This window comes from Varanus komodoensis, unplaced genomic scaffold, assembly GCF_004798865.1.
Source record: "Varanus komodoensis strain SLA01 unplaced genomic scaffold, ASM479886v1 scaffold40, whole genome shotgun sequence".
Taxonomy (NCBI): Eukaryota; Metazoa; Chordata; class Lepidosauria; order Squamata; family Varanidae; genus Varanus; species Varanus komodoensis.
The window spans coordinates 6,806,804-6,825,056 of record NW_025335942.1 but is presented as its reverse complement, the minus strand read 5'-3'; the positions used below and the strand labels follow the sequence as shown (position 1 = coordinate 6,825,056).

Here is an 18,253-nt window from a genome sequence, read left to right as displayed (position 1 = left end):
TGGGATGCTGTTCCTTTTATTGCAAGCTCAGCTGGACATCTGTTTGGAAGCGGAAGGAGCAGTTGGTTCTGATTTCCGCGTACCTGGGTGCGGGGAATGAAAAGGGCAGTTATTCTTGGCGCGTCTTCCAAGTTCAAGCAGGTGTGGGCTTGTCGAGTGACGAGGGGACCTGGGAACCAGAATTTTCAGGTGTTGGAATGGAGGAAGTGGAAGGGCTCATCTCAAGGGCACTGTCCCCAGCTGCTCAAGCGCACGTTGAAAATACTTAGGACTGACAGCTGTGGGGGCGGGGAAGAGGTCCTGCAGCCAGCCAAGCCTGGCGTGAGTCTTAGCTCCGTGATGTGGCATCAGGAGAAACAGGCTGGCCATCTAGAGGGGCGATGGACCAAGAGGCTTGTCCGTCTCCAAACATGACACCCCAGGGGCAGGGCCCTGGGAGTAATCAAAAGGCAAATAGAAGTAATTGCTAGGTTGTGTTTAGTGAACCCCTCTGCGCATGCTCAGAGGCTTGTTCTTGGTTGGTTGTGGTTACTGGAACTGCACTGGAGAATAAAGAGTTTTTGTTATGAGGGGTGGGGGAAAAGCTAGCTTGTGACACTGGGTGGGGAGGGATGCGTAAAAGCCTGAGCAGCACTGTGGGTTTCCTTGACATTTGAAAAATTGGAGATATGCATAGAAGAAATTCTGGAGTGACCTCCTCCAACCTGGTGCCTTCTGGTTATGCTGGGCTGCAGCATTGGCTATGCTGCCTGGGAGTTCTGGGAGTTGTAGTCAAACACTTCTGGAGAGCATCAGGTTGGAGAAGGCTCGTCCAGGGGAACTTATTATCTGATGCACAGACTTTCCTGATAGCGTTTGCTTGGTGCGTGGCAGGGACCTGCTTCTGCACAGAACAGGGAATGCGTCCACTGGGAGAGAAGAAGGATGCTGATCCCCTAACAGCTAATAGGACCTGGTGCTGAGCTGGGTCATCTGTAAAAATCCTCGCATTTTTAGTGGAAATGGATTTTTCACCATTACAAGGGAGTGATAACACGTTCAAGTTCAGGGCATTACATAGTCTGGAGAAAACAGGCCTAGGGGCAAAACGCCAGCCCTCCCAGAGTCCACACACGTCCGCGCCTCTTCCCCAAAGCACCCGCTTTTGCGCAGTGCCCCCCACTATAAAAAGCTGGGAAAGCCTTTTGTCAAGTTAACTTCCTGTAAGAGCTTTGCACTGCAAGTGTTTCAGCTGGGCCCCCTTGCCCCGCCCCCTTGCCCTCTTGCCTCGCCGACCCCTGGCTTGTAGTCCGTGGGAGCTTTAAATCTGGGCGTGACCCTTCCCCAGCACTGCCCTGAACAGCAGGGAGCAGGAAAGGGGCGAGTCGATGCGCTTCCTGCTTCCGGTCTCATTTATGCACCTTTAAAATTGTCACCCGGTGAGCCCCATATCACAGATGTGATGGATCACCCCCTTCTCACCCACCAAGCTACAGATTTTATTCCTGGTTTCAGCATACTTAGAACAGAATAAAAGCAGTTCATGCTTCTAATCTGACCACCCCAATCTAAAGAACATGTTTGCTCTTTAGGGAACCGAGTTTATGGACAATCTTGCTAAATGCCTTCGTTATTATATTGCTGATCGTTTAAACAATGACCCAGGATGGAAAAATGTGACGGTAAGTACCCTTCTTGTTCCTAGTGTGCTTTTAATGTAGATTAGAGGTTTTAAGTGAAGGTGCACGTGAATGTTGAACTGCTGGCTTGGAACTTCAGAAGAGCGGAAATCTGGCTCGCTTGTGACTATGCAGGCCATATGATGCCCGTCATAAAGCACTCCAGAAACACTTCTGTCAAACTTGGGACTCTTTTTATTATTGGCTAGAGAAATGGGACTTCACATAGATTTAAATATGTTTTTAAATTATCATAAATGGAAAAAGAAGGGTGTGGGGGCTGACCCAGCAGGTCTGGTGTTCGATGATTGATGTTGTTTTTAGGTTTTTTTGTTTTTTTTTTAGGATTATAATTTCAATGTCAAATAAAACTTACTTAAAAAAAAATAAAGCACTCCAGAAACGAGCAAAATGACCCCACCTGGGTTCCCCGTTGGTAGCCACTTGTTTTTGTGTGCCACATGCAAATGAAGTTGATGATTTGTTTAGGAATAGGCAGACATTTGTGGCCCCGGGAGACACTTGGCCTAAATGAGCATCGTTAGCGTAAGCATAAAGTGGGCATCCAGCTTCCACCTGGAAAGACATTGCGCTAGGTAGCACAGAGTTTCCTAAACTTTTGTAAGTAAATATGAATGAGTAGTAATGTCAGGGTATAACCAAATATTGGGTCTTTCAGCTTCTATTTTATACCGCCGGTATTATGTGATGGTTTATATTTATATGGCTTACATTGCTGTTAGGTTATTTTATCTGATGCGAGTGCTCCTGGTGAAGGTGAACACAAAATCATGGATTACATACGAAGGCAAAGAGGTAAATATATGTATTTATATGGTATTTTTCCTGAGGCTGTTTCCTCCTCCTCCTCCAAGGTGCTCTGGCTGGACTGGTGACAAAGTCCATTTTGCAAAACTGCAGGGCAGGAGGGCTGGGAGGTGAGGGTTGCTTCTACTGCTGGATTACTTATTTATCTGTTAGATTTGTTTGAAGGCAGCCCATTAGCGTCACGCTCTCTGGGAGGCCATTACAATTCCATAAAATCACCAATAGGTAGCATAATGATTACAGCATTCCATAATGGGGGTGCCACCACCAAAAAGGCCCCCCTGGTTGCAACTTCACCTTAACCTCCTTAGGGAGAGGAACTCATAGGAGGGCTTCTGTTGATGACCTTAAATGACCCGGATGCCCCTAAGCCTCTGAGTTTGGATAATTGCAGTGTTGCAGTGGGACTGAATACTTAAGGTATAAAAATTATGTTGAGTTATTCTAAGCCTTGATGTTGATCCTGGTTTTAGTTACCTAATGCTCTCAGGAAATGTCCATGGTTGTTAAATACAGCCTGATTCACCACTGATAGGAGCCGGTCAACCTGTCAGCCAAATTGCAGACGGTCCAAAACAGGTTGGCACAACAATGAACCAGCACTGAGCAGTTTGAACTGCTTTCTTTATTGGCTTCTTACTCCTTGACAAGAATGAAACTAGGATAAGATTCAGTATTTCAGGATCTGTGTGGAGTCTAATATGGTTAACACATCCATTGTCTTGTGATCTAGCTCAACCAAACCATGACCCGAACACTCACCATTGCTTGTGTGGTGCTGATGGTAAGTTCATTTTGAAGTTTTATGGCATTACAAATCATGCAGCCCATTAAGAAAGAATATTCTGTGTGACCCAAGTCTGATTGCATAGTGCCATGTTGTGTGTACATCACATCTGTAACACACAGTAATTGTTTCTGGGACCTAGCAATGTCTTGGAAAGGTCCTAAAAGTTATTGAAAAGTGTACCGTCTCTTTCAGACTGCCAGAGAACCCCCACAGACTTGTTCATGGGACTTTGTGGGGTGCCTGGCTAGGAGCATACAGATTTTTGTTAAATCTGTGCAGTGGATTTTCGGCCATCTTTCATTTTATTTGTTTGTTTATTTAGGGAACTTCTATGCTGCCCCATTCGCCGAAGCCTCGGGGCGGCTCACAACCATAAATAAATAGAATCCTATAAAACAATATAAATTAAGTCACCCTGGCCAAAGAATACAATAAATAAATAATAAATTTTATCATTTGTTCCTTGATAGAACCAGAGGGGAAGATTTACCAGAATTTGGTTCCACTTGCACTGATCCACAGTTGAAAGAAAAGTGCATAAAGCTGTGTAGATTTTCAGAAATGCGTATTGACACGAATCCCTCCCAAAGTGGAAACCTGGTCTGTGGAATCCACCTGTCTCGGAAAAAGCCTTCACTCCTCACAATAATGTTGTTGTTGTTAGTTGCGAAGTCGTGCCCGACCCATCGCGACCCCATGGACAACATTCCTCCAGGCCCTCCTGTCCTCCGCCATCCCCCAGAGTCCACCCAAGCCCACGCCCACCGCCCCAGTGACTCCATCCAGCCACCTCATCCTCTGCCGTCCCCTCCTTCTTTTGCCATCCATCGTCCCCAGCATCAGGCTCTTCTCCAGGGAGTCCTTCCTTCCCATTAGGTGGCCAAAGGAGTTGAGTTTCATCTTCAGGATCTGGCCTTCTAAAGGGCAGTCAGGGTTGATCTCTAGGACTGACTGGTTTGATCGCCTTGCGGTCCAAGGGACTCGCAGGAGTCTCCTCCAGCACCACAATTCAAAGGCCTCAATTCTTCAGCACTCAGCCTTCCTTATGGTCCAGCTTTCACAGCCATACATTGCAATAATAGTAACCTACAAATCCATAGAAATCCAAAGGTGTCTGAATGTGTTGCACATTTCTCTGGCATCCCTGTGGCTGCCCTGGGATTGTGAGGAGAAGCTCGTCTTATGAAATGGTAGTCAGTTTGAGGCCTATACTGTAATTTGATACTGTCAAATATAGCAAGTTTGGGGGTATTACTACCTCCATTTGATGTCTCTGCATGAAACTCTCTTAGGATGTAGGTCAGAAGGAAATGGGCGGGCTGCATGCAACACTCTCTCAAGCACTTTTATTGGAAGTGCATCTTTGTAGTTTCTAAGAAAACGTGTGTCTGAGTATCAACCGGCAGTGTGGGAGGGTTTAAATGTTCAAACAATTACAGCCTTTTTAGAGAGACCAAGTATGTTGTTCTGTACCTTAGCCACACTGCCTTAACTGATAGGCTCCAGATTTGGGGCTGAGTGTGTATGACTTCGTTTGTTGTTTCCGTCTTGAGTTGACTACTGATCCGCTACTTGAGCAATTCACTAACTTGCCATTTACAGTTTCAGTAAGGGTAGTGTCTTCTTTTTTCTGCTTGGCCAAGGATAAAATTCCTTTTTGCCACCTTCTTTTTTCTTTTCCCAATTCCTTGGGAATTGATGCTATGGAGAGATCTTTAAGAGAGTTGAATTAAATACAGGATAAATACAGGACTCCTGACCCCATTATTCACTTTTCCTGAGGAAGTTGGCTGTACCCAAGGTACATCCCCACTCTCTGGTCGCAATCCCAATATGAAAACAATTTAAAATCTTGCATATCTTATTCTTTAGTCGGCAATGTCACCATTTATAATTAAGTTTGTGATTTCAATTCTATTTTCAATCTCCACTAGTATCTAAATTTAGTAATCTGCAACATGGCTGAATATGTTATTGGTAGCTAGTGTGCAGATTTGTTTACCTGTTAAAAAAGAGATAAGTTCTCCAGAAAATGTAATAGTTTAGCTACTTACTAATCAAGTTTAATTTAGGTCTCATTGACATCAGTGGGACAAGTTAGTCGTTCTTTAAATCCCACTGAGACCAGTGTGGCTTCAGTGCATCAGATTCAGTTCAAATCTAAGGCAATGTGTTCAACTGTTCTTAATGTAGCCGTACTTGCTTTGGGTTTTGTATTAAGTCCTCATGCATAGCGATTAGATTCAGATGATCCACCCACAGTGAGAGGTTTTGGGATTTATTTGTTTGTTTGTTTGGAATGAGACATCTAACCTCCCCCACCCCTTTCTTGCATGTGTTTGCCTTCCATTTTCTATTTAGCACTAAGCATAATTTCCAATTTTGTTTCCTGGGCAATCTCTGTACAAGAGAGCATTGAGAAGGAAATTTACGAGTCCTCAGCTTTCCCCTAGTCTTCTAGAGGTTTGTAGGATCATTTGAACTGAGTATTTTTTTTTCCCAAAAGGCATGCTAATTTTTGAGTTTTGCTTTTTTTCTTTTTTTCCTTTCTTTTATAGCTGACCTCATTATGCTTGGACTAGCAACGCATGAACCAAATTTCACTATAATCAGAGAAGAATTTAAGCCAAATAAGCCTAAACCATGTGGTCTTTGCAACCAGTTTGGTCACGAAATTAAAGACTGCCAAGGTCTGCCTAAAGAAAAGCAGGGGGAGGTAGGTTGAACAGTCTGCGCAACTCCCTTTCCTGGAAGCTGGTATAGTCAGCAAAGGATGAGATCATCCATTAGGGTGGGAGAGCCCTGTACAGATATTTGCTTAGCCACGATGCTCCCTGCCTAACCCTGAATAAATTGCTCAGATGAACCTACATTCTAAGGATGGGGCAGACGCGGGGCGGGGGGGAGCTGTGCTATGGAAACCTTCTAACAAGTCAATTCAAGAGGAAAGAACACAGAGCAGTACTCGATGGGCTGGTTCACACATAACACTAACCCAGGGTTTCTTTAGCCTCATGGTGGTTTGTTTGAATGTCCGAAACCACAACAGAAAACAAATCATGGCTTCTTTATTGACAACCACAATTTGAAGTCATGGACAGAAGTTGCTTACAAAGTCTGGCTTGCTTTAACTTTTCTCCAGACTCAGAATCCTGGGTTAATCCTGGGTTGTTTCTTTGCAAAGCGCAAGCCACTTGTTAATTAACAGAGGCCCAAGCCAAGAGCAGGCAGAACTTGTCAAGCCAAACTGCTTTCCCTTGCTTTCCCCCACACACTCATCTCATTACCCCTGGGCAACATTCCTCTTTCAGTGCCAGAACGCCTGGGCTTTTTGGCTGCTGCTCTGCATGGACAGAAAACATTGTGAAGAACACATGTAAATAGTATGTCATTTTTCCTTGCTTTGCAGCATGATCAATTTGCTGACTGTCCTCCTGGGATGGAACAAGAATTTATCTTTATTCGCTTATGTGTTTTAAGAGAAGTAAGTGGTATTAAGATGTGCTTGGATTAAGGCTGCGTTGCTATGCAATAGACCCCAGGACCGGGATGCAGAACTGCAGGCCAGGGAGTGAGGTCTGGTCCTCCAAGAGAATGCATCCTGCCCTCCAAGGTTCCCCAGAAGGCCACATCCTCTGCGGCATTGAACAATTGTTTGGTGGTTTCTTGACATTTGTGCCGCTTTTTTCCATTTACGAAAGGTTAAAGTTTAAGGCCTAGTTGCTGGCGGTAAGAGCTTGAAGCCACAATATGCCGGCAGTTCTGCTACGTCCTCCTCCTCGCTTTTGCCTTTAGCCCGGCTTGCTTTTGCTTTGACCCCATCTGCCAGTGGAATGTGCCCTGAGTGCTTCTGGGAAATTGGATTTGGCTCGGGCTGAAAGAGATTCTGCCCCGCAGCGTTGCACACAATGGGACTTCCTTCCAAGGAAAGATGCGCAGGATTGGGCTGTACATTGCAACACACAAGGTTGGCATGGCAACCGAGACTTTCCCGCTTTCGTCGATGATCAGCTCTTTTGCGAGCAAGCAGGTGAAGCTGGCTTTTGCGCTCACCCTGGACTACCTGCTCACACCCCGCTCCTGAATGGAGCAGCATTTTCAGGCATCCCTTTTCCTTCTCTTCATTGAATTCCTGCTGCCATGCATCTCCTAATACCCCAGAGGGTCTTTGTCTGCAGAATTTCAAAATCCACATTAATGGCAAATCTTTCTGCCACCTGAAAGCCCACAAAAGAATGCCGGCCTCTGAGCTCTCCGGACCTCTCCACTGGGCGAGATGTTATGAAAAGCAGATGCCAAGCGGGAACAAAATCTGACTCGAGAGTCAGATCCCTTCATCTGCATGTTTGCTGTCCCGGGATGGCAGGGAGAGATCCGTAGGCATTCCATTTTATGGTCTTGCAGGTCCTGTAAAGACTACAGGCCTGCAGAGCCCTTCTCCATCCCCTACTTCTACTGGGGCGACCCCCCCCCCCCAAAACCATGGAAGATGGACTTGCTTGTGAGGGGAGCTGCTGTCGAAAGACAAGGAACTCCCGGGGTGGAATTCCTTTGTGGATGGGAGAATCGTGTTCGTAGCCTTGTTGGTCCGTGTGTTGAAAATGCATCCTTCTGGTCAAATGTGTTGTGATGTAGAGAAAGTCTTGGAAGGGAAAGGGTGCAAAGGACAGAGTTTGGGTGGGGAAGGGGGAATATTGTATTTCTGTGCAGCTGGTGGATGAGAAAGCAAGCCCTTGATTTGGGGGAAAGGAGTTTGAGTTTTCCAGAGAGGTGGAACATTGTTGAATTTCTGGAGAAAGTTCTGTGGGGACTTACATTTGTAAGTGTGCCACCCCATCTTTACTCTTCCACCTGCATGCGTGCCCAGTGGGGCGGGACTGTGGCCGCGTGGCACAGAAGTAAAATACTTTCTCTGCACGTTTAGCTACACTCCTCGGAGCTTCCCATTAGCTAGTAGAAACATCCTTTGACTGCCAGGCTCCAACACAACTTACAGAGCAACTCTCTTTCAAACAATTACAGTATTTGGAACGAGAACTCACCATGGCCAGCCTGCCGTTCACGTTTGATGTCGAAAGAAGTATCGATGACTGGGTGTTCATGTGTTTCTTCGTGGGGAACGACTTTCTTCCTCATCTGCCCTCACTGGAGATCAGGTGAGGAAAGCAACACACGGCAGGCAAAAAGGTGGCCAGGTCTGACAAGCATTTTTTGGTGTCCCGGAGAGCTTCAGGGTGTTTAGTACAATTCTGTGTTGTTCCCTCTGCTCCAAAAGCAGCTCGGCATTGGCCCTTGGGCAAGCAAAATGCTAATAGGATCCTAAGCATAATAGGCTTCCTGCTGTGCGGAACCCGTGAATTCCAGAACTGGTTACTGACATTATTTTGTGTCGTTGATCGTGCCACCTTCTTTGATCACTTTGGGAAGCCCTGGCTTCTTTGCCTGAACACGACAGTGTTTCAGGAAGTCCTTTTGCTACAACGGTTTTGCTTTTCCTATCCCACCATCCTTCCGAACATGCCATGATATCAACCTCCCATATTCAGGCCCGTTGCTCGGTTCTCATTTTCTGGTTGGCCATACCATAATCACCTGGGAAGATAGAAGAATTTTTCTAGTTGTCGTAAGAGGGACCTCCCTGCTGCTCCTACCTTACAAGTCAACCAAGCAGCTGATTTTGGCCACCTTGCTGAGCATCTCAGAAAGAAGGGAAAGAGGTCAGAGCATTGCCAGGATACATAGCATCCAGCAGCCTTCTCCCGAGTGGTCTTAACGACCTGGGAGAAATAGCCAGCTCCTTCTGCACTGTCTGTAATGCAGAGAATAGGATCTGGAATTTGGGAATCCCAAACCCACTGCCTCACTCCCCCCAACACTGTCTAGGGGGCCATAAGAGTGTGCAACATTCATTGATAACAGCTAAAATTATTTGATTTATTCTTGTGCCACAGGGAAGGAGCAATTGACCGTCTGGTGAACATTTATAAAAACGTTGTGCACAAAACTGGGGTAAGCGATAGGCCTTCCTTTTTAATAATACCCTGGGAATGTTTAAAAGGAAGACAGCTGGTTACTCTTCTGTTTTCTCAGGGATACCTTACAGAAAACGGCTACGTCAACTTGCAGAGAGTGCAAATGATCATGCTGGCTGTTGGGGAAGTTGAAGACAGCATTTTTAAGAAGCGAAAAGATGACGAGGTAGAAGTGTTCTTGCAATGCTTCCTCATGTGTTTATTTGTACATAACGTTTTAATAACAGCTACAAGTGGTCGGCGTGGTTGCTTATGCCCACATTTGTAACTCCAGTTGTGACAAACGTATTTTTAAATCAGAGTCCTGGGAAGTCGGTCTGCATGTATAAGCTACCAATAAATGTCTGTTGCATTTGAATTTGTTTCATCAGGCTTCTCCGAGTGCTGCTGGTTTAAGCTTTTTAAAAGATCCCTACTGTTGGAGAAAAAGAACGTCCAAGTAGCAGTGACGTCTCTCTTTAAAATCTCGTTTATAGGGATAGCAGAGCAGCACCTCTGCGTATCAAGCAGGAGCGCGGCTTTGCTCTCCCTATACAGGGTTTAGCTCCCACTTTGGAGCAAAACACTTGGTCAGGATTTTTCAGAGTCGCAGGGGCAAGCTCAGAAACTCGCCCTGAGCTCACCGCTGGGAGTCCATGGCCGCCCCATCCCCTCACAGCCAGCGTGGCAAGAACTGTGCACCCGCGTCTCTGCGTTGCACGGGGAGCCCTGGAGAAGGGCCTTCGCAGGGGCTCCGTGGTCTTGGATGGGGAGGACACGGGTGAGGTATCCTGAGCGGGGACTTCCCCCTCCTCTCTTGGATGTCCCGCACTTAGCCAAAATTTCCTGTCAAAATACGTTGCAGGGCAGGTGGAACGTGGAGGTGATTTAGCATGCCTCAGGGTGGAGTGCCACAAGCATCCAGATTAGATGGCACCCTGAAATGCTCTTCGGACTCTATTTTGGAAAAATAACCCTGAAACTGATTAAAAAAATAAATAACTGGATGCTACCAAACTTCGCTGGTTTGTGTATAATTTTAAGAGGATTCCTATTGAGAGCATCAGTCTTCTTGGGAGCAGGAAGAGGCAGTTCTGCAAAAATATGTGTAGAGCTTATCTGGGATTTTATTTTCTCAGTCTTTCTGATAGATTTCCATATATTTATATGGCATAGAGTTCTTTAAGATCTCCCTTCTTTATGTTAGGAAAATTTCAAAAGAAGACAGAAGGAGAAAAAGAAAAGAATGAAGGTAAGGATAAAGCCCATTGCCTGAATGTATTGCTGCCTCATTATTGTCAAGTCAGATAAGCAGGGTGGGATGGAAACGGGCCTCGTGTGGTTTCTGTGAGCGGCCTTTGGGATCAAAACGCAGGTTAGAGACAAGGCACAAATCTTGCTGCTATTTTTAGGTTGGGTTGCAAAGAGCTGCGGTGGTCATTCCAGTGTTTGCAGTTGCTCAGTGGGAATTTTGACTCCCCGCCCCCTTGAATAGCAGTTCCCTCATCCCAGAGCACAGACTGCTTTTGAAGTCCTTGGAGGTGTGCCACAGCGTGGCCGCTTGAGAAATACGGCCTTCGCCCACTTGGGCGCATGGATCTGACCAAACAGTTCCCCGAATCTGTCGCCCAGAGAGTAAGCCTGCGTGTCCCCCATGGTTCTTCTCCAGTTGAACAGCCGACCCCGCTAGTTGCTTTTGGTGCTCCTTTCTACGTGAAAAGAACTTGCATCCTCGGGCACGTGCACCTCCTGGGGGTATGTTGCTTAGATCCCAGTGCAAACCTGGGGCGTGCAGCACAGTGCTTTGCACTTTTTCTCCGAAGTGAATCCCGTGGACTGACTTCACACGTATTCACTGATGGCCACTGGGGGTCCTGTGCCCCTCCCCATTCGGTAGGGCGGAGGGGGGCCCACGCAAGCAGCTGGGACCCGGCTGCGCATGCAGCATCCACAGAGAGGCCTGGCTGGTCCCAGCAGAGCCAGCTTGATTTTCTCAGGCCTTTCCTCTTGCTGTTTTTTAAGTAGATTTGTCTTTATACGTTTATTTCTTTCCTGGTACCCTTTTTTTCCTCTGCTGCTTTTAATTAATTATGAACACTGTTGTGTTTGGCTGTCAACACTGATTAGGGTTTAATCTTTGTTTTTACTGCTTGTCACCTAAAAGATTTTAACTGTCGGGTACCTAAATTTTAAAACTAAATGGAGCTAAATGGTACATGAGGCGGATTGCAGTCACAGATCATTGAATCATCGAAGCAGATGATATTTGTGGTCTTTTTTCTGTGCCAGTTCTGCACCCCGTCCCAGGCTAGAATCATAGCATGGTAAAGCTGGAAGAGGCCAGAGGGCTGGTGGGTCTGACCCCCCGCTCAGTGCAGGATGTCCAGTTAAGCCACCCGTCCAGCCACATCTTCAGTGCCTTGAGTTTAGGAGAGCCCACAACCTCTCTGGGTCCTGGGCTCCATAACCATGCTGCTCTCACAGTCAGGATATTTTTCCTGATATTGAGCCAGAATCTGGCTTCCTGCAACTGAAGCCAGTCATTCCATGTCCCACCCTTTGCGATGTTCAGGAAGAGATCCTGTCCTTCCTCTTTGTTGACGGCCTTTCAAGGACTTGGGGAGTGCCGTCATCTCTCTCCTTGGTCTTCTCTTCTCCGGGCTAAGCATGCCCAGCTCTTTCCACCGCTCCCTGTAGGGCTGTGCCTCCAGTCCCCAGATCATCCATGTTGCCCTCCTCTGAACCCTTCCGGCTTGTCGGCATCTTAAACTGTTTTGCCCAGAATTGGACGCACAACTCAAGAGGAAGCCTAGCCAGCGCTCTGGATTTGTAGCTCGTCTCCCAGCCAGTGAGAAATCCCCATGCTATGCAAATAGGGAGGCGGGAATTCTCTACATGCAGCTTTCATGCAGATATTGTTAGTTGCCCCTCTGTTGGCCTGATACGTCTGCCCTACCCCCTTTGTCCCCAGTTTAATTTCCTGTAAACCAATTTAATAAACTGCCAATACTACATTAAGCTTCAGTTTTGAAAGAAATGCCCACTGGCTTTCTGAAGTCGGGATGTGCCATCTTCTCAGACAAACATGGCCAAGCTTATATTCTCAGAAGCTCCCCGTTTTGCTAGGAGCTGAAACTTCGAGAACCCCCCCCAGTCCATTGATAGATTATTAATTAAGTGATGTCAAGTTTAGCAGTTCTGTTTATTCAGAGACAGAACGTGGAGTCCGTCAGCAGGTCATTAATTGAGAAGAGTTTTCCTCTCATGGTTTGGTCTGCCAGGAATCCTTTGTGTTAAGACAGTGATGCGGTAAAAATATATGGAGGATCTTTGCGTCAGTCTCTCCTACTGAAATGAACTGCATTGCAAACTAGGGCTCTGTTGAAGCACCTTGCAGTCTCTTCCTGAGCTCGTTTGCTCAGACAGTCCTGGTTTACGAAACTCGCAAATTGTAGGTCTGCTTTTGAGTGAGCTGCTCCCACTGGACTCATCCAAGCATATCTAGGAGGACGAACGACCAGCCCAGCTTGAGCTTTTGATTCCTGGTGGCCTCACGTCATAGTTCTGGCATTATCGCTGCGACTCAGTTCAGGCATAGCACATCTGGACTTGAAGTTGGGGCCGGATGACCTGGGCATTGCGGGGATCCACTTTCTGCCCAGCACTCGTGTCGGTAGTTGGTGATAAACATGTCCGCTCGTCTGTGATTGCTCCCTATAGAGGGAACAGCATTCCATGCTTGGAGGGCAGTTCGCCCCACAGCCCCTGGGGCGGGGAAATAGATCGAGTCACCAGCCAATCAGCAATCCAAGGCAAGCCATCTTTGAAATGAGAATGCAGGACAGACAGAACACGGTAAGTGGCTGCGCTAAATGTTACTACTAACATGGCTGAAATTGTATGGGTTTGTTGTGGGTCGCCGACGGCTCGGTTTTGTTTCGGCAAGCCGTTCTCGTCGGGTGGAACTTGACCAATGCAGCAGCGAGCAGCTACTGAATTTTAAGTTGGGTGTGAGCAATTTCACCTCCAAGATCCCCAGGGATCCACCACAGCCCTGGGGCGGCTGAGCATTATTCTGGGTTTTGTGTTTCATAAATCCCATAGTGTGAAAAACATCATTTATTTTCATTTTTAGCCCATTTCTCCTCAGGGAGCCCAAAATGATGCACAAGCTCTTCTCTTCCCTCTCCGGCTCCTAATTTTGTCCTCACTCATTTACCCCTAATAGTTGAATTAATAGTGAGGTCAGGAAGTCACATGGCTTCACATGTTCCCCTTGCTGATGACCCTCCCATGGGGAAAGGTTAATGGTGAGGGGCAGAGGCCCAAACTCTGTCACCCTTTCACCCGTGGGCTCAGTCCCCAGGGCTAAAAGCTATTCTAAGTCATGGAATCCACTTTTCCAGCTATCTTGGGCAAAGTCAACTGTGGTTTGGGGAGAGCTTTGAATTTATAATGCATTGAATGTGTATGTTTTTGAACTTATAATATATTGTCTGTCTTAAACTTGCTGTTCTCGCTATATTATTTATGTGCATGTTCACAATTGTGCAGTACAATATTGCGAGCTTCCTATAGCTCCTGCAAAAGTTGCGAAGATCTCGGTTTTTTTAACTCCCTGGGCTTCCTCCCCATCCAACACAAGCAGGGCCTTCTTTGTGTTGTCCCCATGGTCGGGGGATGCCCTTGCCTCCAAGGTGCTCCTGGAACTCTGTTATATGCATTTCCACTGGCAGGGGAAGAGGCCCCTTTTTACCAGGCCTTTGGATGTGGATAAAGTCTATGAGAGCATGTTGTTTTCCCCCGGTCGGTCAGTCGGTCATGTGTTACTGTTCTGGATTATGCAGATTTTGGTGGTGACTTTACTTGTTTCATGTAGTTTTGGTAACATGTACGCATCTATCTTTCTGGGGCCTAAAGAGAAAAACTAGGATTAATATTTAAATAATAAACGAAAGGCATTCCATAAGAGTGGCTAGAGGGTTGAATGGAGGTGATTATTTGCTACTTTGAAAATGAAACTTCATTTCATATATATGTTTTTAATTGTTTGCTGATTTAATTATTTATAAAAAAAAGTTCTTGTGTAAACTGATTTTTTACCAAATGATGGGTATAGAAAAATTTTTAATGAAATAATATGTGGAGAAGCTTCTTGTATTTGAAGCCAGAGTTGCTGTGTATCGCCAATTTTGAGTAGTGTAGGTTTGGGCTATGTTTTTAAAGTGTTTGTCTTATAGACTTGAGCTGTTTATGGTATGCATGCAGAACGTTTCCTCAGGAAACCATGGGTTGGTGGACACACATTTTGCCACCATTTTAATTTTTTTATTTATTTTTGGATTTATATCCTGCCTTTTCCCTATAAAGGGCTCAAGGCAGCTTACATCATTCTCCTCCTCCATCTTATCCTCACAACAACCACCCTGTGAGGTCGGTTGGGCTGAGAGTCTGTGACTGGCCCAAAGTCACCTAGCTGGCTCCATGGCCGAGCGGGGACTCGAACCCGGATCACCCGAGTCCCAGTCCTGTGCTCTTCCTCACTGCGCCACACTGGCTCCCCTAATGGATGCGGGGCGACCCTGGGCGTGGAGGCTGCTGGCCTCGGCTGCTTTCAGCACCAGCAGAGTCGTGGCACCGTCGGCCTGCAGCACCGCAGGGTCCAGTCCTGCCCAGCGCCTGCCTTTCCCTCGCTGTGGTTGCTCCGCGGTGGGGAAGGCAGCAGGACCGGGGCTCTCGTAGCTCAAGGCACCAGGCCGGCTTGCTCTGCTGGGGTGGTGTTGCTGGTGCATGGCGGGGGGGGGCAGCAGTGAGCGGCCCCCGCCAGCCGCCCCTCTTCCTCTCCCCACCTGCCCGCTGCCTCCCCGCCAGCCTTCGCACCCTTCCAGAGTGAGAGCAGAGTGCTTGGCACACAGGCGATCTCCGGGTTACTCACCCCGGGGAGCAGCTCTTGTGGGGTTGGGCTCTGGGGGTCCCCACAGCAACACCTTCGGTGGGGGGCATGCAAGTGCTCTCTTGCTGCAGCCAGGGGGAACCCAGGTCATCCGAGCCTCAGTCCTGCGCTCTTCACCACTGCGCCACACCGGCTCTCAGTGGAAATAAATAGCTCCCAGTCAGCCTGATCTTGTCCCATGGTGTACAAACCCATGGACACTGAATGAGGCTGCAAGGCACAGCAGCCTGTGCAGTGTGGCTTGTCCAGGTGGCTGGGCCCCTTCTACCCACTCAGGCTCCCAGGGCATCCGGTGGCTCCAGCCCAGCTGCAGTTGAAACCCCTTTGCACTCACCCCCGACTCCAGAAACTGCTTCTCCTGATCTCCACAGTGCCTGCCACCGACGCCCCCTCTGATGTACCCACGCGGCGCATTGGAGCAGCTCTCGGCAGTTGGCCTACTCTTCCTGTGTGTACGTGCACAGATACTTCCTTTAATCCCACCCCTTTGAGTTTTCTGCAGTTGCTCAACTGAGCAACTCTGACTAACCAAAATATGGAGGTGCGCCTGGCCAGTGTCCTGATAAGAGCCTGCTATCAACATGCAATGAGTGCTAACTAGGGACATTGACCAGAAAAGGGTGAAAATTAATTACTGCTAATTCACGGTCACTTGGTCACTTGACAGCTGTCATGGAGAGCTGTCAAGACAAAAGAAAGCTGCAAGGGGAGTTGGCCCATGAATCAGAGTGGCGGCTTCTCCGCACCCCTTGCAGTGAGATCTTCAAGGTTTTTATCCATTCTTTCTATAGTTCCCCTGTATCCCAACTTTTCCTCACCTTCCCATTCTCCACTTAGTTGAAAGACAGCCCTTTTTTGTGAACACTCCTTTTGACTTTTTCCCGAAAATAAAAAAGGTAGAAAACACTGAGAATATTCAGGGCCAAAGAAAACTTAGAGGCTCACACTAAGGAGGAGGTGATCTGCATGCTTTTTGTTAGCAAATATTCCCTCATGGCTTTTTTCTCCCTTGACAGCTCACCATTTGACAGCTGTCAAATGAGAAGCAAAACAGGAAATTAACCTATTTGTCACCTTGCTTTGTCAGTGTCCATGGATGGCACATCTTGTCCTTTGACATGGGACACTATCCAGGGCATTGATGAGTCAAAGACGCATGGCGTTGTATGCATCCACAGCTTCGAAAACCTGACCAAAATCTGATTAAACAACCAACAATTAACCTAAGAGCGAATTGTAGGTTAACTGTGGGTTGTTCAGCCCATGATTAACCCATCATGACTGGGTTTCCTCATCATGGTATCACCTGACTGGGCCAATCAGAAGTTGCTTATTGAAACGGGGGTGGGGGAGGTGAATTGGCAACCAGTTGTGTGACCTGGGAGAATGTGTGTTCCTTGTTTGTGATCTCTGAGTACCACATGCCGATCTACTCCTGCTTAGACCTCCGTCTGGGGACATGTTATAGCTGAGAAGACATTTGGTGGAAGCCTTCTCCAGTCCACGCACACTTCAAACATTGCAGTGTTAAAGGCAGGATATAAATGTAAATAAAATAAACAGCGCAAGGGTACACACTGTGGATATGTACTGAACGTGAAAGTAACAAGCGCAGTGCACGGACATGTCGATTTTGGCAAGGGGGCAGCATGTCCAGTAAGACCCTCGTTCCCTCGCCTCAAAGAGCCAGGAGCCTTCATTTTCGAAGTCCCCTCAATTTCCAAAATGCTTTGTTGTGTTGAATGAAAGGCCGCAGTTTGAGAACTGCTCACCCAAAGCCCCGGGGGTTTGCGGAACTAGTTTTGTGCGTGGTTCACTTTGATCCCAGGCTCTGCACCTAAGTGAAATGGACGGATATCTTTTTCAGTTCTTTATGACAAAGCCCTTAATTTTAATTTTATAAGTGTAATGAGACCTTTTCCATAACTCTCCGTACAACGACTGCATCCCCAGACTCCTTCAGCTTCTCCTAATACAAGCTTCACATCTGACGATTCGCCATCCCCGGCAGGAGGAATTAAACGCAAGGCAGAGGACAGCGATAGTGAACCTGAGCCTGACGATAATATCAGGTGACGCATTTGGTACTTTGTTAGCACCTTGTCAAAAGGGATGTCGCCTCATTAATACTATTTACCCTGTATCTGCAGCACCTTCTAATGCTCTTCCATGATCTTTTTATCCACCAATAATTAATGTGGAGGGTTGGGATGCTCGGTAAATTCCAGTGAGATATGTAGGCTATAGCTGTTAAATTTAAGTGCCCGCATTAGTATGCATGCAGGTTTTCGTCCTAAAAGCTGCTACTCCCTTGGAGACTCCGCACCAGATTGGCTGGAGTTGAGTATTCAGCTCCGCTTCTGTGAGCAGAGTGTTGTTGTTCTGCAACATAAATGAAACGGTTTAACTCTTAAAGATCTGCAGCCCAGTCCCTTTCTTTCAGCTTGTTTGATGGGGACGGGGGGATGTTCGTTTGGTTATTGGTGAAGGGTGTGCTTTGCATGACAAGTTCCCTGTCTTGGTTGGGTTGCAAGGCTCAGAAAGACCCCCATCTGAGACCATCTGCAGAGATGTTGCCCATGATCTGGCTGCATAAAACCATTTCATACGTTCATATATTCTTTCCTGCATTATATTAGAAATAATGGCTTGGATCTGACTTAGTATGAGGCTGCTTCTTTTCATTCAAGTGTGGGCTTTGAACCCCCTGACGAGCGACTGCTCCCCCTTCCCATAGGCACCAGGCTAGGGCTTTTTATGGGGCGTAAGGTGGAGCCACAGTTTGTAGGAGATACTCGAGGACAGGGCCCTGTCCAAGCCAAGGTGTGTTTGGTTAAGCATATTCCAAGTCTTGGCTTGACCGCTCATGGAACTGGAGAAAGAGAATATCAGTGGACAATTCGGTCTTTCCCCACTTCTTCCTGAAACATGGCATCACTCTTTTGATCACAACAAATCTGTTAGCATGGGCAGAGCGATAAAGAGAGATTGCTTGCACAACTCATTCCCCCCC

The 18,253-nt window shown here is 47.1% G+C and overlaps 1 protein-coding gene across 1 annotated transcript in view; it reads left to right on the top strand.

The window, feature by feature from the left end:
- XRN2 (5'-3' exoribonuclease 2) overlaps positions 1 to 18,253 on the top strand; it is a 46,924-nt gene that overhangs the window by 7,151 nt on the left and 21,520 nt on the right. The window contains exons 6-16 of the mRNA XM_044442793.1: positions 1,572 to 1,661; positions 2,402 to 2,474; positions 3,220 to 3,270; positions 5,835 to 5,992; positions 6,686 to 6,760; positions 8,299 to 8,432; positions 9,228 to 9,285; positions 9,367 to 9,474; positions 10,495 to 10,539; positions 13,008 to 13,142; positions 17,194 to 17,312. Of these exons, the coding sequence (XP_044298728.1) occupies positions 1,572 to 1,661; positions 2,402 to 2,474; positions 3,220 to 3,270; positions 5,835 to 5,992; positions 6,686 to 6,760; positions 8,299 to 8,432; positions 9,228 to 9,285; positions 9,367 to 9,474; positions 10,495 to 10,539; positions 13,008 to 13,142; positions 17,194 to 17,312 (1,046 nt within the window). The remainder of the gene's footprint in view (positions 1 to 1,571; positions 1,662 to 2,401; positions 2,475 to 3,219; positions 3,271 to 5,834; positions 5,993 to 6,685; positions 6,761 to 8,298; positions 8,433 to 9,227; positions 9,286 to 9,366; positions 9,475 to 10,494; positions 10,540 to 13,007; positions 13,143 to 17,193; positions 17,313 to 18,253) is intronic.